The following is a 23,258-nucleotide window of genomic DNA, read 5'->3' as shown; positions in this document are numbered from 1 at the left end:
GGTTGGCGGCAAAAGAATCAAACCATACTTTCTATTAAGCCACTTTTTTTAAATCTTTTTTTTTAATCTCGATTCAAATATATTATCTTTCAATTTAAATTAAAATTCAAGTGATTTAATCTTTCTATTCAAATTCAAGTTTTTTCAAATATCATTTTTTTTTTTTTTTTTTTTTTCCACATTAAACAACATATTCTTTCCACCTTAAAATAGAGCTACGCATAATACAAATATTACATTCGTATCGGGATAAATTTAAAAAATCTAACTAAATCGTATATTTTAAAAAATAAAGTTAGTGTAAATTTTTCCTCTTTATTTTTAGTTATTTGTTCTTATATATGTATTTTGTAATTTTTGGCATTTCCATCTCGAGTCCGGAACCAAAATGCCCCCCCAAAAAAATCATTTTGAACCCAAATACCCCAACAAAAAAAAATGTTACAAAAGTACCTTTAGCGCAGTAAAATACTGCGCTAAAGCACTTAACTGTAACGGCTCCGTTAAGTGCTTTAGCGCAGTATTTTACTGCGCTATAGCACTTCTATTTCTCTCACCTTTTATTGCGCTATATCACTTATTCTCTCACCTATAGCGCAGTAAAATACTGCGCTATAGCTTTCCACATAAAACCCATCGGGTTCCACCACTGGTCCCTCCAGTGGTTAAAAAAAATTTCAAAACGCCATTAAAGGCAAAATCGAGGTGGTCCCCACATCCAAAAACGTCATTTTCTATTAAATTTCGTCCGGAAAGTTTAGATTCTCGGTATATTCAAGTCGAGGAGCAAGATTCTAAGTTCAAATTTTGGAAAATAGCGGCGTACAACTCGATTAAAAAAACTCTACAAAAAATTTTAGATTAAGGTTTTTTGCTATGAATTTTTGTTATTATTTTGTTATATACATTATATTCTAAGCATGCTTAATATTTAATCCTTGCTATTTTCCAAAAAAAAAAAAAAACAATATTTTTTTTTGTTCTTGTTCGGAAATGGGCGGTGGCTTTTGCCAGCGTTCCGTTTTTTTTTTGTTTAATTCATTATTTGTTAAATGTTTATGAATTGTTAATTTGTTAAATGTTTATGAATTGTTAATTTGTTATATGTTTATGAGTTGTTAATTTGTTAATTATTTATGAATTGTTAATGAATTATTATTTTGTTAATTGATTATTTGTTAAATATTGATTATGAATTTATTATTTGTTAAATATTGATTATGAATTTATTAGTTGTTAAATATTGTTTATGAATTGAAAGAAGTTGATTGGTAATGAATTATTATGTTGTTAACACTTTGTTTGGATGATTGTTATGTATTGTTTTGACATTTATCGTATTGTGTTGTATTGTATAGGACTAAATCAGTGGTTACATAAAAAAGACCTTTTGTCGTTACATAAAAATAATATTAAAGTAACAATCAAAGTAAACATTGTATTTAAACTAACAACATAATATAATACAATAGGTAACAACCATCCAGACAAGTTGTAAATGATTATGAATTGTTAATCTATAGAATTTTAAAAGCGTGAATATATTTGTTAAATAAAAAAAGATTATCTTAAAAAGAATAGTTAAAGTTCTTCTTTTCATAAATACATAAGCTAACAAAAAAAATGTAAAGTTTGTAGGAAAATATGTGGTCGACGAATATACTCTTTTAGTTTAATTTTATCGTAGTTGTGTTGGCTATTTGGTCAACTAAAAATATATCACATATTCAAAATAGAGTTCTAAACAAATATTACTGCTGAATTTCGATTCTCAAACTAATTAACTTAACAAGTCTTTGCCATCACATAATTCAAAAGTAATTAACTTAAAAGTCTTTGCCATCACATATGTGTCCTTACTATCACATATTAAATTTACTGCATATCCGATGTTAATTATTCACAAGATATAATACTACATAATTCACATATTCCCTACAAATTATTAATTAGTTAATATAATTTATCTTTCATTTCAAGAATAATGACTAATTTTGTTTGTACAGACCGGACTCTTTCATGGATTCGAATGTTTCCTCTGGGCCCGATGCTCACGCGGGGCCCGATGATTACTCGGCTCCCTCTGTTCACCCGGGACCCTCTGATAGATCAGTATTATCTTTGCAAGACAATCATAGGTCAGACTTATTATGGGTCGGTACTATAGGGATATCTACTAGGCTCCGCCCCCGTAGGCTGCAGAGAGCTTGGACTCTTTTACGCGACACCCCCCACACCTCGCGTCTTGGAGATATTATTTCGGGGCGGCATCTAACGTTGCGTGTCCGTTGGTCGGGTACAGCATGATTGGGCGCTCATCACGGCCATGGTTGAGCGGTGGAGGCCAGAGACACATACCTTCCATCTTCGTACTGGTAAGGCCACGATTACACTTCAGGATGTGGAGGTCCTCTTTGGATTGCGAGTAGATGGAGAGCCGCTATACACTCGGTACGAGCCTCCTCCTGGTCAGACGTGGGCGACAGAGTTGACTAGGCTCACCCACTTCGTGCTTGATGCCCAGGGCCGGTTTCGGGACGAGTCGAGTTCGATTAGTGCACTCGCACTTATTTGGAGGGTCCGGATCCGGTTGAGACGGCACCCGCGGCAGACGATATTGATCGTCATTCCGTTTGTACCTGCTTATTATATTCGGGGGTATCTTGTTCCCGAACTCATCGGGTGCCGTTGTCAGCTTACGTTATTTGGTTTTCTTGCAGCATCTGTGTCACACCCTAATTCCCGATAGGGCGTGATGGGCACCCGACCCTTACTTAGGGCCGAGCGAACCCGCTGACTCTCGTCATACTCATAATCATGCTGGGCCCTTAAATCATGACATAATGCATAATGTAAGCTTTTCGAAAGAAACATACTTTTCATCTTTCTCAAATCAAGTGAAATCTGTAAACATATGAAATCTGTAATATAATGCATATTGATACATCGGCTTACAGAGCCGCTTACAAAACTGACATATTATATACATGACTCTGTCTGCAAAGTCTCTAACATAACTCAAGATACCATAACATACACACTCTGACTCGGCAGCACTCCGGGAAGAAATGGAGCTCGCCAATCCGGGCCAGAACATCTTCTACTCATCTATATTCACACGCGTGGCATGAAACGCAGCCCGGAGAAAAGGGGGTCGGGTCATGCGAATATGTACTGAGCATGTAAAGCATGAAACACAGTGAACAGGATCATACTGGAATAAGAAGCATAGAAAACCGGTACAATAACCAGAAAACTGTAAGGCTTACCTCTGAAGCATAAATCATATACATATGCATGCATAGCGTGTCCCGGCCCTCAAGTGAGGGACTCGGTAAATAAAATCATCATATACATATACATATAGCATGTCCCGGCCCTCTAGTGAAAGACTCGGTGGATAGAATCATCATATGCCATCCTGGCCACCATCCCCATATCATCATATCATCATACATATATATATATATAAGTGTCCCGGCCTCTAGTGAGGGACTCGGTGAACAATGCAGTGGAACGTGCACGAATGCGTGTCCTGGCCCGGGTCTCAGTGAAAGACATATTGAGCTTTGCACGAGCAGAGTAGTGAGAAACCATATGCACATAAATCATCTTTAAGACTCGATAGATAAGTAAATAGTCGACGCTCGAGAGTTAAAACGGAAGTCATGTTAAGTTCTTTCAAAAACAAGTCGTTAGGACTATACAAAGGAAAATCTCGGGGACCACGGATGTGCATCAAACCAATGCGGGCCCGCCCGCATGAAAGTTAACGTCATTTACGTTATAGAATCATTTGCGAGCATATCAAAGCAATCCGGTTCCGTCTATGAAAGTTACGGACATTTTCAACATGAAAATCCTTTTTGAAGCAAAACTCTTTATACCACATTTGAATTCAATCATACAAAGACATAAAGACCATGGTTCTACCACATTAAGAATGCTAACGCTAAGAGGTGGATAAGAATCGTAAACATGCTCGGATCATAAGAGTAGAGTTACCCCGAGGATCGTATCATAGCTTACTTACACTAAGACATGCCAAAAGAAAGAAAGGGGTAAGCTTCACATACCTCGTCCGCTTCCTAAGCTAATCCAAACTCAAGTCTCGGGCTCCCGAAGATCTACAATACGTCAATAAATACCAAACATTAGCTATAGGCACTTAGGAATTCAATCCTAAGTTAGCATTTGTCTACGAAAATTTGGGCAAAGATTTCCCCGTTTATATACCTAGCCCGAATTCTCGGTTCGATGACCAACAACACCAACAACAATACCAATAGTATTAACATCATTTCCAATACCGACGTATGCCATAAAACACAGCACTTTTTTGTTTTCTAAATTTCTCAACCAACCAAATTTGCGATATAACTATTTAATAATTTTATTTCCGTAAAGGAGTCGAAATTCATATGAACAACATCAATAACAACAGGCCTTCACATTTTACAAGGTAAATACATTTATTTTCATCCAAAATTCTCTTCAAATCTCCTTCCATAATTCACAACACCAACAAACGAATTTATCGGACTATTTTATCCGTGCTAATCCGTTAAAATTCTAAATAAACTCGTTAACAATGAAAAGGAACCGTATTCATACCTTAAGCATGCAGCCCCCCACGTTATCACTCTTCTCCTTGGTTGATTTTTTGCTCAAATTGAAGACAACGCGAGCGTACGGCACTTTTCTCTTCATGGCTTCGAATTCGGAGCTCGATTTTGGTCAAAATTGGTTTTTCTTCTCTCCAAGGCTCTTCTCTCTCTCTTTCCAGAATTTTCTGGTGTTCTTGGTCTGAAAAATGAGAGGAAAGGGCTGAAATTTCACTTAAATAGGCATGGGTCATGGGCCTAACCCGATTGGGCCGGTTTGGGCCTAGCCCACCGACCTTTCTGCCTTAAAACGTCCATATCTCCTTATCCCGATGTCACCTGTGAGTCCATGACCTATGGTTGGAAAGATAATTCAATTATCTACAACTTCTATCTTTGGTATTTTTCCAAATTCCAAACTTATAATACCGTTTTTGCCCCTCGAAGTCAGATCACCCGAAAACGTTACTTAAAAATATTTGCTTGGAGGACTTCCACTTTGATTTGGCTCAAGGGTCCTTCTTGATTTATGTTTAACTTCACATATGTGATTCATATAAATTGTCGCATGTCCCAAAAAAATCTCAATGTGTGGGCCCCACATCAGCTTGCGAATAATCCGACGTACAAGAATACGAAATATAATACTGTCAACGTGAGTTTAAATTATGAAGCAACAACATGATTGTCAGTTTTTAAGCACGTTAATAAGGACCTTCCAATTGGTTGGAACTGCTAGAAGAAAATAATTTTTCTTGATCAATTCCTAGAGCACCATATTCGGCCAAGCCATGGCCGAATGGTCTCTCTCTCTCTTTCTCCATGCTTCTTGAATTTTCTAAGTGTGGAAGGATGAATAATATGATTAATTTGTCACCTTCCGTTACATATATAATTAGCACATGTGGCCTATGGCCCACTCCTATGCCACACGGCCATATGGCCTTGTATTCATGAAATATTAAGTTTCAATAATTCACTTTTAACCCGAATCTTTTCCTTAATATTCCATGCCAATAAAATTATAAGCAACTTGTCTCTTAACACAAAGTCGGAAAATAGCCTTGTCCTTAACTTTTCGCAATTAGCTCGGAATATCCCAATGCGCAAAATACGGGATATAACAATCGGACCGCACTAGACTACGGTGGGGCGGTCTTTGTTTTGGCGTATCTTTACAGATGCCTGTGCCGAACGTCTATTGGTGTTGTCAGAAATGTGTGTGGATTTTTTGTTCTTCTCCAAGTAATATTTTAAGTGTGCCTTCCTTTAATGTAGACAAACCTCTTGAAATGACGACTTAAAAATCGTATTTTCTAATATCGCTTACAGTTATGGGCATAGGAGAGGATCTTGCCTTTTCGGCCGTACCACGGCATCACCTCGAGATTGACATGCCTTATGCGAGGAGGTGGACGGCGGATTTTGACCGGGATGTGGATACGCACCCACAGTGTTCTTCTATTCGGGACCGAACTTTGATCATATAACAGACGATGCGGTAAAACTATTTAAATTTACATTAATAATTTAATTAAACGTCTTTTCAACTTGGTGATCACTGATTTGTATTTATATGTTATGCAGCTATTTATATATGGACGCCGTACTGTATGCTATATTAGATGGTTTGCCGGCCTTACGTAGGGCGGTCGGGGGTTTGGAGGTCGCGGTGTCCATTGATACACACAGACATCGTAGAGGAGCACGTGCCGAGCGTTTCTTACGACGGTTTGGGCATACACGAGTATACCCCCTAACGTCCGTCATGAGCTCCGACACTACCGGCGGGACGATCGGGTGCCGTTGATGATGATTTTCGCTTTCATGGATGTTCGGCTCCGCCGTTGGGAGAATAGGTTGGGCAACACAGCGGTGGTCGGCCGTTTGACTCCCGTTGAGCATTACATGCGGCGGTATCATCGGATCACACGTCGATTGATCGGCAACCCGGCTTTGCGTCCCCACTAGGGATGTAGGATACTCGACGCTCGTGGGGCGATGCGAGGCATTGGTAAGTTTATCGTATTTAGATTTATTTAATTGCATTAATTGTTACGTTTTGAAAAATAACTTTTTTTTTTTTTTTTGCTGTTGAACACAAATGCAGCTGGTGGCCGTACAGCGTTTAAGCATCTTGGGGTTAGAGCATATGCCTTACCCTGGGCTTGCGGCGGAGATGGTACAGATATCGGAGAATGGTATCCGGCAGGCAGGCGAGATTAAGCGCGAGGAGGAGCCTATTTTGGAGGGCGGCTATCGAGCGGCGCCGGGGAGGAGGACGGGTGCTCTCGGATGAGGCGGCCGTGGCCGCGGGACGCCGTCTTTGCCGGGGGGGGACGCCGTGCGCGTAGATGCCCCGATGCTTTGCTGCTAGGGACACCATCGGGAGATGAGGCGGATGAGGCCGATCCCATTCCGAGAGGGCGATCACGGTCTAGTCCGTACGCGGCCGTTCCCGAGCCGTGGCGGCTCCGGGGACTCACCTACGTTTACGCCGCGCTCTTACTTGTTGAGATACACGGGTCGTCATCACAGCCGAGCCAGAATGCATACATGGAGGAGCGTGATAACGTTGATTGGGCGGCGTTACGCGCTTCATTAGCTGATAAGCGGCCTGCGAGGAATTTAGAGGGAGCCAGAATTATTGACTTCGATGAGTTTTTGATCCCGGTTAGTATTTAAAATACTTATTTGTTCATTTAAATTATTTATTTTAAATATATATATATTACTCATTATTTAGTAATATTTTATATTTTAGGATTCGGCGCCAACGGGTCCACACCGAGCCACCCGCTCGGGCATTTTCTCATGGGTCGCCGAGCCGGCGGTGTCCGCCTTACACATGACTACCGAGCCACATGTAAGCTTTTTATTAAAATTTCTTTTATTCAATATAAGGTCAATATTTAATATATATATATATATGTGTATATATATATATATATATATATATATATATATATATATATATATTGATTATTTAAAGTACTTATTTTAAATATGTATGTTACTTATTATTTCATTTTTTTGATATTTTAGGATTTGGCGCCGGTGGGTCCACGGAGCGACCCATTCGGGAGCATTCTCATCAGCCTGCCGAGGCAGAGATGTCTTCTTATGAGACTACCGAGGCGCATGTAAGTTTTTTACTTAAAACTAATTTTATTCAATATAAGGTAAATATTTATTTAATTTTTATAACCTTTACTTGGACTTCGAACAGCATCTCGTCCAGGAGACTACCTCATATTCACTACCACACCCATCTCAGGAGCCTACAGACCCATCTCAGGAGCCTACTCAGGCGCCCGTTGACACACAGATTTGATTAAATAAATAACGTTAATGTATTCAATATAAATAAGAAATGGTACTAATTATTATATACTTTTCAGGTTCATCCTTCGGCGCCTGAGGTGGCGACTCCCGACGAGGAAGATGTCGAGTTTCCAAACCTAACTCAACCTGAGGTTCTGAGCGTGCCAGCGGGACCAGATCCCAAGAAAAAGCACGTTCTAGTCAAGGGCGCACGAGCCAGGGGAAGAGATGATGATCATGACTTGGAGCGCCCAGTTATTAAAAGGAAAAAGGGCGATGGAGACAATGGCGAGGGCGGTGGGGATGGTATGAGCCTTAGGCCTAGGGATAGTCTCCGGCATACTACATGTGAGACCCATCCTCGATAGTGTATATACATTAGTGTTGTACAATTTATCGTAAATATTATATATTTTTTTGCATATTTATACATATTATCTTAGTCTTTATTATTGTTTATCGTTTCACATCCTAAATTGATAATAAAAAAAAAAAACGTGACACATTCGAAATAAAGTTAAGCATTAATTGAAAAATAAAGACGAAACCCTAAAAGATAAATAACGTAAAGCTAATGACTACAAGTCTTCAAACAAAAAAGGACTTCGAGCACTTTTCAATCACTAAAATGACAATCCAAAGTATTGCGTATTCTTGATGTATTGATCCTATTTTATTAATTGTTCAAATATAAGTAGGGTTCTATATAAAATATTGAAGTTCGGAGTCTCAAAGCATGATTAATATACGGCTAAACTACGTAAAAAGGAGTGAAAATGTAATAAGAGGTTGGTTTTGGAAAATGGCGGACTCTTATAGCGCGATAAAATAATGCGCTATAGATGAGAGATAATCATGTCTATAGCGCATTATTTTACTTGCGCTAAAGGACGTTACGGTTAAGCTATAGCGCGATAAAATACGCGCTAAAGCACTTAACGAACCGTTACGGTTAAGTGCTTTAGAGCAGTATTTTCTTCGCGCTAAAAGATTTTATAACATTTTTTTGTTGTTGGGGTATTTTGGTTCAAAATGATTTTTTTGGGGGCATTTTGGTTCCGGACTCTTTCCATCTCCATACCATTGAGGTCTTTTTATTTCTCATGCAAAAAGGTATAGAATTTCCACTACTATAATACTTTATTTTATGAAATTATATTATAACTCTTATTTTTTATTTTGAAATATTATACTATTAGTCTTATATGAAATATAATTTATTCTTAATTTATTGCATGTTATGATATAGATATTCCAACTTGTCATGTTAATATCTACCAATATATTAAACTAAAGCTCTAAAGTAACTCAATTTTTTTTTTCATTTTTAAAACTTATCTACAGATTTAAAAAATTCATCTTTTAATTCTAATGCATTTAGATTGCATGATAGTTTGTTCCTTCGCCGCTTTTTAACCGAGTGATATTTGATTGGATATAAAATATGAACTTGATTAAATGAGTTTGATGAGTTAAATATATCTTGTAGTAAAATTAAAAAAATTGGGGTTTAGTGACATGACATGCAAACTAGGAGAGAAGGAGGTCTTTGAGGTGTTTAGGTATTTTTTGATGAAAATAATGATACTTGAATGACTTTATTGTCTTAAATGAAACAAAAGTGACTTTTATAGGAAATTTCCTAAACTTGAGAATACAAGGAACTAACTCCTTTGTTTTGTTGTAGAAATAAAATTTGATTCCTACAAGGATTGGACTACTTTTTTGTTTAGTCAACGTAAAAGGATTCCACCGTATTCAACCAAAAAAAAAAAAAAAAAAAAAAAGGATTCCACCGTATGCTCAATTTTAACCTAAATAATTCATTATTTAAAATAGTTACAAAAGTAGCACAAGTGGGTTGGATTAGCTTTGCAATGCCAAAATTGACTTTTTTTTTTTTTTTGTCATTGTGTATTTTTCATCTCAATCTCTCCAAGCAGATGTGAGCATCGAATTTAAATGGCAAAACGGAACTTGTTGATTTAGACAAGGTCCATGGAAACTACAGACCAGAACATTAATTTCTTATGGCTAACAATCCATGGAGTGATAAACAAAGCGCCATTTCTGAAAAGGAAATAGAAACCGGAATTAACGCATCCTAACCTTTTAGTGCATAATACGTAAGAGGATTGATCGCATGTCAATCTTCTTGTATTGATGTTCCAAAGAATGGGCATCCGCGATATACTATCTCTTAATTGACATTGTCTTTAAGCAGATTCAAGTTATTTGAGCCTTGCAAGCAGATCCGCACAACACTTCTATAGCTAAGAAAATGTACAAATATTTGAAGACAAGACAACATTAATGCCGAATGTATAATTCAGTTTCCACCCCGTCTTCACAATCTTTGAGATGTTCTTTGAGGCTTTGTCCAGGAATATCCCACTTTTCACTATTCCATGTTGAATCTGCTTCTGGCAATGTATAGTCGTCAGGTTTGAGCGACAACTGGAATTCTGGAAGATCTGGCAGTACTTGAAGATCTCTGCAATTGCAAAGTCATCACATTTAAATGTAAGAGCCCATTTGGATTAGCTAAATAAAAGTAGCTAATACTAAAAGTACTGGAGCTGAATTTAAAGATAAATAGATACATGTTTGCCTAAAAGTGCTGAAGCTGAAAATAAGTAGTTCATGTGTTTGGTGAAAAAGTGCCACAGTAATAAACACTATTTTCTGTTAAAATGACTAAATATCCTTAAAGTTGCTAATACTAAAAAGGGACTGACTTTGTAAGCAGAAGAAGAAAGTATCAATATTATGTAAGCTGTAAGCCTCACTTTTCTTGGTCCAAAAGGTAGCCATACATCTGAGACTTCTTGGCAGCAGTTTCGGGGACTTTTTTGTTCAAATGTTTCATAACACCCCATGCTGGAGGAGTTCTAGGAAAACACAAGAAGGAATTAAAGTTAGTATTTCTGTAATGGTCTTTGTTTGCAATGTAACTAAAAAGAGCAAAGACATAAAAACCTGGTGACAGGTTCTGCAAGGCAAAAACTTAAGGAGGCCTTTTTACTCTCTGCAAGTAGTTCTTCAGCTGCGAGGAAACAAAGATACTGCACTGACGTGGCAGGAAGGTTCTGTGCCCTTGTCAACGATTATACCATGGTAGTAGTAAGTCGCCTGACAATGCCGTTAACATATGTATGAGCAAGCAACATGAGAAAAGCATAACAAGAAATCAACAATTTTGGTAGGAAAATAAACCTTTGCTTCGAGGTACTTCCATTTGATGAACGACATATGCTTTTTCGCTGTTCCATGGAAATTATTATCTCCAGACAAGCAAAGAAAGAGCTCGAAGGAGTTTAAAAAAAAAAAAAAAAAAAAAAAAAAAAGGAAAGAAAAAAGTTAGATATACAATCATATGATGCAAAAAGCAAACTAAGACAAAAATGAATAAGCAGGAATTGTCAAGTTGATTTGGAGTAATAAGGGGAAAAATTTCCAGCAAATAAATCAGCATTGATAAGTTGTTAAGTACCTGGCCATAGTAGCTTACTGCTTCACAAGCCAGTCTCCTCTTCACTGATAAAGTCGCATTCTGACTTTCAAGAGCCAAACCTAATTGAATTTCGGTTCCCTGAGATAGAGGAATCAGTCAATGAATTTTCTATGAATTTCAATAGCTTCTGATACAGCCTATGATGAACCAGCTAAGTTTTATCTTTTTATTGGCATCAATCTGTCCAAGCTAATAGTCATGGAATTCTACCAGAACAAGCTGTTAAGAAACTTGGATCTTATCATAAACTGAATTAACCAGTCCTGTATAAAATTATTTGGATTCATCTATCCCACTTAATCATCTTCTTATTGGAGATTGTTCTTATAGTGATCTGACTGGTATTTCCATTTCCATTTCTCCCAACTCTTTCTTAATGTGCTGCTTTGCAGTAACTACATGGATAGCAGTTGTGTTTTCATTGATTTTACTAGCTAAGGAATCAAAACTTGTGTTCCAAGTAATCATCGAGTAACATAGCATATACCTGGGCTAGTGCTTGGTTTGAGGTGGCTTCAAGAATACCCTGATGCAGATCTTTAGGTAACCTGTTCCTGGTCAAATTTTAATAACCTAATAAAAATGACAAAAAATAGATATATCCGTAGAAATAAGGTAGAACATATATTTACATACTTAACATCAGGAGGTAGGTGGACAAGAACATCTTGGACACAGAAATCCAAATAACCTGCTGCTTTCAGCAGCAAATCAACCACATCCCTCATGCAATCTGAAAAGGATACGCCATTAATAATTTCTGATCACACTTTAGAGTTTTTAAGATTAAAATTCATAACCATAATACCTCCGGATACAACCCGTTCAGTCATGTGACTGTCTTTCGGTATCAACTTCATATTTGCCTCTACTAATGTTAACATTGCCATCATGTGGAGGACAGACAGTAGTTCAAACCAGGAGTTTGCTACAGATATTTCCTGCTAATTATAAAAGAAGCAAAGGATCATATATAATGTCAGCAAGTGACAACCAGTCAGCAGATTCAAGAATTGATAAAGAGTTTGAACCTCTTGCCCATTTTCCAAGTTCCTCCACTTAAATCCAATCAATTCTTGAAGCCCGAATTCTATAAAATGATATGATCGATCGATTAGCACTAAAATTGTACGTTTGAAAGTGGAGATAACAGCATGAGTAGTGTTGAGAATATAATTAAGTAAATAAAAGTGTGCTCTCCCTAACAACTTAAGCTTTTGGATGAAATGGTCGCACAATTCAACATGGTTTCGGTGAAGGCCGAGGTCCTGAGATCGAATCTCACCACCACCGGTTATCAAAGGAAAGGGTGCAAACCTTTTCTAGTGAGGCCAACAAGAAGAGGCAAATACTCCTCGAGCGCTTGTTGTAATTCATCAATAGCAGAAACATCTGGAGAACATAATGAAGTAATCAAAAGATCGATTAGGTACAACTGATATATGTTCAAGTTCCCAATTTCAGTCCATATATACTTGTATCTTATGCGATCAGCACAATCTGGTTCCTTATAGAAGTTAGTCTATCAGCAAGATCGTTAGGAATCACACCCTTGAGTGTACTCTGTAGATCACATTGAACAGGAACTCGCATTGACGGGGCAAATATGCTGACCTCAGGGATAGCACTCTTCTTATTCTTCTTTTTTCCAACCACGTAGACAGAAACCGCACACCCCATTGTTCTTCAAGGGGACAAATCTCAACTTGTAACATCTTTCATATCAGCTACAAGGTGAAACTATTGAAAACATTGACACATTTATTGACTAGTAATGTTGATAAGAATGGGGAAGAATCCAGTTAAAACTATTTGTAATGTACTAATAAATGTTGTGAGCTTACTGCCAATGCCAGGCTGCTAGTGTGGGCTGACATCAAATGTTATCAGTATCACTATCACCTATTAAGTGAAGTGAAGCTTCCAGGATGGTTTAATTGATATACATTTATATATAACTAATTAAAAGGAAAAGAAAGATTGCTACTTGCTAGTGGATCTACAGTTATATAAAAAGATTAGATATCTGAGATTTGGAAGCAAATTAATGAGGATTACGAGAAATAAGCCACACGCGAATGCGCAGGAAAGACTTACAACTAGTCCATTATTTGTTGGGGATGACAAAAGTCACTGTCGCTTCTCGGTGGAAAACGTTTTGGATCCGGGTCCTAATTGTGGGTGGGCTTTATATTGGCCTATCACTATTTAATGGCATTTAATAGTAGGTCGCTACTTGTTTAAATTTAGGGCCATTTACGTATATATACATATGAATAGAGGAAAATATGTTTTTCAGCACAAAATATAACAATAGATTTCTTACAAAACATATACAAAAAAATTTCACTCAAGACTTGAAAAATTCGCTCAAATATTTGTGTATGAAATGTGTATATTTCGCTCAGGGCTTAAAAATTTCACTCAAAATTTTGTGTATGAAATGTGTATATCTCTCTCAAGGCTTAAGTTCGCTCAAATTTTTGTGTATGAAAACTGTATGAAATGTGTATATCTCGCTCAAGGCTTAGAATTCTCACATTTTTCGTATGTGAAAATTGTATGAAATATGTATATAACTGTGTAAATTTTGTTAAGTTCATGTTAGATTTTTGAAAATTCAAAACAACTACAATAACATTGTATACAACTTTTATCCAATATTCATACAAATTTATACTACTGCAGCAACAACAACAACATAAAAAACTTAATTTACAATTACAAACTCTACATACAATTATTATACAACTTAAATACAAATTTGAATCTCGCTTCCAAAATTAGAAAAAATCACGCTTCAAATCTCACATAGTGATGCAATTAAAAAGCTTTCTCACTGCTACACTAAGAAATAACCGAATCCAATGAAGGGTCATCAACCAAATCAAAAGTCTTTGATAAAAATGACGAAATTGATGTTTTTCCATATCTGTGTTCTTTAGATATGCAGCCAGAGTCATCAATCTATACTCTAACAGACACAAAGACTGGGAGAAGGGGAAGGTGGTGGAGTTCTCGGAGGAAATAGAACGGGAGAAGGGGAAGAGAAGTGTGGGCCAGATATGTCGAAACAAAGAATAAGGAAAGGTGGGGAAGGGTGGGGCTGATACGAAACAGAGAATAGGAAAAGATAGGGAAAAGGGGGAGGGGCGGGGATGGGGATGGGGGGTGGAAGAAGAGATCTGTTGAAACAGAGAATAGGAAAAGAATAGGAAAGGGGGGAGGGGTGCAAATCTGTTGAAATAGAGAATAGGAAAAGGGGAAGGGTGGGCTTACCTTTTAATTTTTTTAGATCTGGTATATTTTGTAATTTTGTTGGTATATTTTATAAATAAGGAAAAGTATTTTTATATTTTGTAATATATAGTCTTAGGTAGTATTATTAGGTAATTTTCCCTTAAATTTAAGGGATCGTTTGCACTTCTGTTCCTATAATTACTTAAAGGGAAATTTGCAGGATTGTCCTTCGCTGGGGGTGGTCTTTAATTTTTGGCCCTCAAATTGGTGGTCTTTAACTTTTGTCATTAAGGTCCAAATTGCATTTAGCAGTTTTGCAAATTCTGTCTTGCGATTTCTTTTTATTTTTTATTTTTTTTATACTAAGCTGGGGATCGAACCCACAACCTCGGGGATTAGGCGAAGGCCAAAACTTAAAGACCACCAATTTGAAGGCCAAAAATTAAATACCACCCCAAATGAAGGTAAATCCGCGCAAAAAAAAAAGTTACTTAAATGCACAGTTTGTTCTTCAAATGAACTAGTCTTTAAATTTTTCCCTTCAAATGGCTGGTCTTTAAACTTTTCCCTTCAAAATCGAGCTTATGCCTAGCAGGGCATAACTTATGGATATTATGATGTGTAATTTTGAAGGACAAAAATTAAAGACCGGGAAGGACAAAAATTAAAGACTAGCACAAAATAGGGACAAAAGTGCAAATGACCCTATTTTGTGCTAGTCTTTAATTTTTGCCGATCATAACAAAAAACTAGTGGGGCATAAGTTTATATTTTCGCATCATAATATCTCACAAATTATGTCCTACGCCCTTACAGAACTTACATTCACTAGACATAAGTTCGATTTTAAAGAGCAAAAATTAAAGACCAACCCATTTGAATGGAAAACTGTGCAATTTGTTCTATTTTGATCCCCGGGATCTTTTCATTAGAATAAGCAAATGATAGTTGCAATTTTAAAATCTTACCCGCGTTTAGTGTTTACCCCAAAGTAATAAATTAATAACACATGCTTCAATATTACTCTTATTATTATATCATAGTTCATTAATGTACATTATCTTCTTAATATAATTTAATCATTATCTTCTTAATATATAATTTAATTTTTGCCAATTGGTGGTCTTTAAGTTTTGCCCCTCACCTAACACTCCGAGGTTGTGGGTTTGAACCCCAGCTCAGTTAAATTAAAAAAAAAAAAAAAAACTTCGCAAGCTGCACTTTGCAATATTCTGCCTGAAGCAGAATTTTGCAAATTTGTCCAACGAAATTCTGTCTCAAGGCAGAATTTGGGCCGCACAGGCAGAATTTCTGTCCATGCAAATTCTGCCTTGCATGGACAGAAATTCCACCTGTGCGGCTCAAATTCTGCCTGAAGGCCAAAATTTAAAGACCACCATTTTGAGGCCTAAAAATTAAAGACCACCCCCAGCGAAGGGCAATCCTGCAAATTGCCTAGGATTAATCAGCATTATCATCTCATTTGCTCTTTATCTTAGTCCTAATCAAACTAAATATTTCATTGACTGCGGACTTTTTTACTCGCATATACTTTTCTCAATGCACTCGATGAAATATGAGAAAGAACTCCTATTATCAAATTTCATGATCATTTGAGATATTAGCTTTTAAACCGTTATTGATATATTAAGCAAATCATATTAACGTCTTAGATGCTTAACTTGATCATTACTATTGTAACATAAAGAAATAGGACCATGATGCTTCATGCAACTAAGTCTGAGAATTTTAGTTCTCTATTAACTGAAAATGTAGGATAAGATTGATCTCCGGTAAGTGAATTTAGAGACTGCACTGAATATTCGAATATAGCTCTCCGAAAAATGTTGGCAACATGAAAGAGAAACATAGTAGTACTACCTTTTACTAGCTAGTAGTAGTGTGGGAGGGGGTACCATGTTAGTTGTGGATTCAGCAAAATTTAATAATTTTATTTAAATTTTGTATGTATTAAAGAAATTTATTGAACATATATAAATAGTAAATTGCAAACCCAATAATCCAAATGATTATGAATTCAATGACATTCCAACCGCAAAATTTCAAATTTAGAATCCGCTCATGGTGACTAGTAGAAGATTGATAAAATAAAAGCTCAAAAGTAGAAAGGAACAAGAGCAAGTCGTATCAAGTAGCAAGTTGGAGCCGTCCAGCCAAAATTGCTGAATGATGAGGACACCTTCGTGGCCTACTGAACGTGACACTTAGGCACTAACTTCTTTTTCTGAATTTATATACTCTCTTTGTTTTAATTTATGTGAACCTAATATATTTGGGAAATTTATGAGGTGGTACTTTGATCATATTTTCCTTACATTTAACTTGTAGTACCACACTTAATAAATCTATGTCAAGATTTACAAAGTTTAATCTACTTTTATTTTTAATTGCCAAATTCTAAGCTTAATCACTCTTAATTCTAAGCTTAATCATACTTTGTATAACGAAGAAAAATCGTTTAATGATGAATATATATATATATATATATATATATATATATATATATATATATATATATATATATATATATATATTTATTGTAATAGTGTATTAAATGATCAAATATTTGGTCAAAATCTCTACACTTATTATTGGTAGTCATAGATATTCTATTTTTATAAAAATGGTTAATTATTATATTACTAAAAAAAGAATATAGCTGTTATATGGGGGGGTAAATTTACAAAGAGCGTATTGTTATAAAGTTGGCTGTTGCGACAATAGGTGAAATGCTGTTATAGAGAAATAAAATATAACATAAAAATCGGTTCCAAAAAAAGTTGGTTGTTATAGAGAGGTGCTGTTATATGCGGGTGCCGTTATAGAGAGGTCTGACTGTATATCATATTATGATGTATGGTTAAAATTTATCCTAACCGATTGATGAAGTACTTTTATTACATACAGTAGGACTTTAGCCTCTTAAGTGAGCCAAAAAAATGAATTTTGAGGTAGGCGGAAAATGCAGTGGGAGCATAATCGTGAGGTCTTAAGTTCAAATTCCAATAGAGACAAGGACCCATCTGGCTAAGCCTTGGGGGATAGAGTGATCCTGCAGTTGTTGCTAGTGGGAGGTAGCAGGTATTCGATAGAATTAATCGAGGTGCGCGCAAACTGACTCGGACACCATGGTTATATATAAAAAAAGGCAACGATAGGAGCATACGCTAATATTAGTTAAGAAACAACGTAAATATACATGTTCTTTTATTCACCAATTTGTTTGGAGTAAGGGTTGATTACCGAGGCGGATCCAAAATTTGAATTTTATGGATCCTAAATTCTAACCTTTTTGTTATTAAATCTTAAATTAATGATTTTTACATATTAAATGATTTTTTAAAATAAATACAACATTTGAATCAAGACTATTGAATTTTTGCATACCCATATCTTCAATGAATGTCACCTTCAGCGTGCAAGTGTATCTAGGCCATTCCCTAGTCAGAATTCCGTAACGTCAGAAGTTGTGCCTTCACACAACTTTGCTAAACACTTCCTTGATGCTTCAAAGGTGGATGCTTTTGGCGGACAAAATTTTAAGAGATGGCAGGAACGTATTTTTTCTGCTCTTGGTGTGGATGGTGTGGCGTCTGCGCTAACAGATTCAAAACTTGATGAGTTTTCTTCTACGGAACAAAACCAATGGGTTTATGCAAACAAGGTATGTAAGCTCACTATACTAAGTACTCTTTCTAACGAGTTGTTCGATGTGTATTGTTCTAATAGAGAAGCAAAGGAAATTTGGGACTCGCTGCATGCTAAGTATACTATTGAAGATGCTACCAAACAAAATTTTGTTATTGGTACTTTCTACAAATGGGAGATGAACGAGGACAAAGACGTGAAGATACAAATCAACGAGTTTCACAAACTAGTTGAAGATCTTAAGTCGGAGAAAATTATTTTGCCGGAGCAGTTTGTGGCTGGTATGTTGATTGAAAAGCTACTGCAATCTTGGAGTGATTACAAACAAAATTTGAAGCACAAACAAAAGCAACTATCTCTTGTTGATTTGGTGAAACACATCATCATAGAAAATACCAACCGAAATCAATCAATTTTTGCCAAAGAAAAAGAAATCACTACAAAAGCCAACCTTGTGAAAGACAATAAGTCTCGCAACAAAAATACCAGGTATGAAAAGGAACATGGTTACAATCTCAAATTCAAGAATCAAACTTTCAAGAAAAAAGGCAATTGTTTTGTGTGTGGCAAACCAGGCCATCATGCAGCTCAGTGTAGAAATGAGTTGGGAATAATGACAATCCTACTAAGCCAAGAGTAAATCTGGCTGAAGCAGATGATATTATTGTTGCGGTCATTTCCCAAGTGAACATTGTGGTCAATGTGGGTGGCTGGGTGATATGCTCTGGTGCTACTAGGCATATTTGTGCCAATAAAACTGATTTTGTGTCTTACACCTAAGTCAACGAAGGAGAAGAAGTGGTGTATCTTGGTGATATTCAAGGACTGCTCAAGTTCTTGGAAAAGGCAAAGTTCTTCTCAAACTTACATCTAGAAAGGCTTTGGCCTTAACTGAAGTGTTGCATGTTTCAGTGGGATTATTAGGAAAAGTGGGAGTGAAAGTGTCATTTGAAGCCGATAAGGTTGTGTTAACCAAGAACAACGTGTTTGTGGGCAAAGGGTATTTTAGTCATGGTTTATTTGCACTCAATGTTTCTCAAGTCATGAGTGAAAATGCTAGTACTTAATTGTTCTCTTTAAGGCATACTAGAGTTAGAAACTTATGGAATAAATAAGTTGTTTGTTTTAAGGCATGCTAGAGTTGGAAACTTGTGGAATAAATAAGAACTTTAATTGTTATCTCTCTTTATGGTTTAATATTTGTTATTGGATTTTTACTATATTAGTTTATTTTAGACTATACTGACTTTGGATTTTGAAAGTTGTATTTGACCAAGTGGATGGCTTTCATATAACAGTAACAAAATGTTGGAGAATTATATATATATGCTATGACTTAGAAATTGTTTATTTGTTTTTAAATCATTTCATCCATTAAAATATCTAAAGTCAATTGTTATATTAGCGGCACATGGGTCTTAACGTTATAGGTTATTCAATCTGCAATTATTTGAGTCCGTTCCTTCTAAATGTCAATTTATTGCTTCAATGGGATAATTAGTTGAATTCTCGTTTTTCCATTTTTGGTTTGTACCTACTTATTTTGATGGTGTGAAATGTGGTTTAGTGTTATGGAGAAAGTTATATTTTTTAGGACAATATTCTTTATTATAGTTTCCATACAAATGTTACATGTCACTGAAACAGCTTTAAATGAATTTGAATGGCCTTAACAATATTATAATAATGAACAGTGAAATACATGTTGCATCGTTATTAATGCTTGGGTTGGCAGTTGGTAATTTTTTGCAACTGCTTGATATAACTGTGAATATGCTACATGATTTTCGGGGAGAAAATCTATATATCTATATAATTGCAGAACATAAGCCCGGTGACATGGCGCTCTCACAGATCAGAATTGGCATTTATGTTTTTTCCTGTTTTTTGGCCTTTTCCTCACATTTTCTATTAATAATCTGTTGTTTACGTTAAAAAATAAGGCCGAACATGTGCAACTCTTCACAAAACGATGTCTGGTTAGGAACAGGGTTAGTGGTTCAAATATGTTTCCATTGAAAATTCCATTTACGCTTCCGCATTAATTCACTCTTCCTGTTAATCAGTTACAAAATAACTTCTCCCCAACAAATGAAAAGGTCCATCGGAAATAACTTGAGGCTTTAGTACAAAGAAGATGACGACGCAGAGAGCAAAAGGTCGTTAAAAAGGTTAGTTGCAATATTATATAGAAGTTGCAAAATTCATACTTTATTATCACTTTCATCTCACTATTTGTTATCCATGTCAGTCCATATCTGTTTTCTTATGCCAAATTGGTGTGATAAATTAAAAATAAAAAAAAAAAAATCTTACAATATTCTAAATTTCTGATTTTTAATTGTGTCATCGACTCATCGTGATCACTTCTCCCCTATTTTGGTTCAAGTTCTGATTTGATTAGCCTTTTTCAAGTTATTGAAAATTTAAGCTTCGCAAATTAAGGTACATTTGCGGTACTCTTATAAACTTGTATGCTTACATTATTTTCTAAAAAAACTTAAAGATGTTCTAAATTTTACAAAATCTATTGTTTGGTTATTTTAAGATTAGAGTATTTACAAAGTATCGTTTCATAAATTAAATTTTTGAAATTCTTAAATTGGTATAACAAATTCTACTAATTGTATATGCCATCTTTTAAGATATTTAATTTTTGTTATTTACTAAATAAATTTATTTTTCTAGATACTTGAGGAAATGCTATGATGCCTTTTTGTATATTCTATATATTAATTGGAGGTAATTATAAAAACCACCTTTCTTGTTTTACTTCATAACACTAGCCTTTCATGTGATTCATAAAATTACGCTTACCTCTCTTATTTTGACTTCTTTGTAATATAGTTTATTTATTTATTTCTACCATTAAAAATTAACAATATAACAAATTTACCTTTGCCATTGCCGTACCTATATATACGTAGCTAAAGGAATATATAATTTTTTTTATTTAGAGATCAACATGTACATACCAAACAATACAATGCGGGACAAGGATAGGTCAAGGTTTTGCCATCTTAGATTTTCTTCCTCCTTACACTTATGCTTCAAAAGAGATGGATTCAATGATTAATGATAGTGAAAAAGAAATCGCTTAGATTGTGCGCGGACATGAGCGTGAAATTGACGATTAATGAAGAACAAGAAGTCCTCTTTGACCTTAGAAGGTTAACTAAATGCATCGAGAATATTTTGGTTTTACCTCTTAGGCTCTTATATATTACTCTTTTACAAAGTGAAAATAAATTAAAATAGAAACTTGAGTTTAAATAGACTTTTAGTATGAAAAATGTATAAATAGTGTGTTCATTTTACTAATTATTTGTTCATGCTTTAATAAAATCATTGTCTTCTAAAGATATTAGGTAAAGAGAGTTTAAGTCTTTGTTTGCGTAATCTTATTGCAAGATTGATAACAATATTTCTTAATAGCGTTTAAACAAGAAGCAAGAGCGAGAAGACTTATATTACATAACTTTTCTCTCTATAAAATAACAGTTAGCTTCCCTTCTCAATAGAATTTTTTATTTATTTGAATTTGTGATTTTATTTTATTTTTTGCATATCTATTTTTTCCTTATACATTTAATTTTTCATCTTATTAATGTTTGTCTTAGATTAAATATTTTTATTTTTTGTATTATAACTTTTTTCTTATCTTCTTTACTTCTATTAATTACAAAATGAAATGTCTAACCGCACGAAGCGCGGGTCAATTAACTAGTTATATATATTTGAAAGGTGTCGCATTTATGATACTAAATATTGTGAATTTTTCCTTATTGTACTAGAGAGGTACAAGGATACTAAGTGGATATCAAAATTAACATGTAATCATATGTTTATCCTTGTAGAGATGTGAAACATAAATCACCTAAAGAAAGTTTATTATTTTGGAATCGGCTGGTAATGAGGTTAAGAAACTTCTTAGCGAGAATTCAAGTTGAGATTATAAAATTAACGTGTCTATATATTGTGGTTACCAAGCAGCGTTAGCTGCAGTGCAAAAACAAATCTTTTGTTTGAGACATAAAGTGATAAAACAGTTGTTGTGAGATGAAATATTTACTTAAATAAATTATGTGGAGTCAGAGGTGAGCTTGATCAATTCACGGACTATTAGAAATATCGAGGGGAGTGAGACTTTTGTCAATTTGAGAAGATCAACAATGGTGGTAACCCAACCTATGTGATTGGAAATCCCATGAATTAGGTTCATATGGGTAATAACAAGTCATTAGTTGATCAAAAGTATGCACTATTAACTTATGTCCCTCCTATGATGTGTGAATATAGTGCAATTCCGCAAGGCAAAATGAGGCTAAGTTAGACTCTTAATCCAATTCACATCATTTCTAGGTGGTGTATTGCTCTGCAGAATACACTTGATAATTGGAACTGTATGAGTGTGGGGTGGTGCCGCTCCTATGAAATTGTGACAGATTTCTAGAGCACTCATGAATACCAGGACACATGCACGGCCTCATAGAGCAAAACCGCAATAACGACAAAGATTGTGCGGGTAAAATGTGATAGAATAAGACCCTAGGCATACAAAAGAATTCTTGGTTCATAGAAGTTCTAAACTTCACCAATTATTCTGTGAGTTTAATCTTATTTTATCTAGGTCTGGTTCATAATCTACAAGACACCAGATTCGACGCATTATACTCATATGAGAAAAAATCCAGCAAACTTCTTATTTTATTTTTATATTTTATTAGTCTTTTTGAGATAAGTGGGGGATTGTCATAAAAATTGTTTTAATATCTCAAAAAGAAATGCCTAGATTCATTATTTAATGGGTATTAATATTTTCCTCAATGGTGTTTTAAAAGTTGGCAGATTGTGTCTAAGAGACTATGAGGAAAAATTGTGAAATTATCTGAACGTTTCTATTATCA

At 35.3% G+C, this 23,258-nt stretch overlaps 1 protein-coding gene across 1 annotated transcript; it reads right to left on the bottom strand.

The window, feature by feature from the left end:
• Positions 1-9,891: 9,891 nt before the first annotated feature.
• Positions 9,892-13,270, bottom strand: LOC132047228 (uncharacterized). The gene is given in 12 exon segments (XM_059438197.1): positions 9,892-10,422; positions 10,718-10,819; positions 10,908-10,990; positions 10,992-11,060; positions 11,145-11,234; positions 11,422-11,520; positions 11,930-11,996; positions 12,079-12,175; positions 12,251-12,383; positions 12,474-12,532; positions 12,760-12,834; positions 12,918-13,270. Coding segments are annotated over 12 exon segments (1,263 nt in total). The 5' UTR covers positions 13,123-13,270; the 3' UTR covers positions 9,892-10,238.
• Between the last annotated feature and the right edge of the window lie 9,988 nt (positions 13,271-23,258).

This window comes from Lycium ferocissimum, chromosome 2 (assembly GCF_029784015.1).
Source record: "Lycium ferocissimum isolate CSIRO_LF1 chromosome 2, AGI_CSIRO_Lferr_CH_V1, whole genome shotgun sequence".
In the NCBI taxonomy this organism is placed as follows: Eukaryota; Viridiplantae; Streptophyta; class Magnoliopsida; order Solanales; family Solanaceae; genus Lycium; species Lycium ferocissimum.
This window is presented reverse-complemented; position numbering and strand designations above follow the sequence as displayed.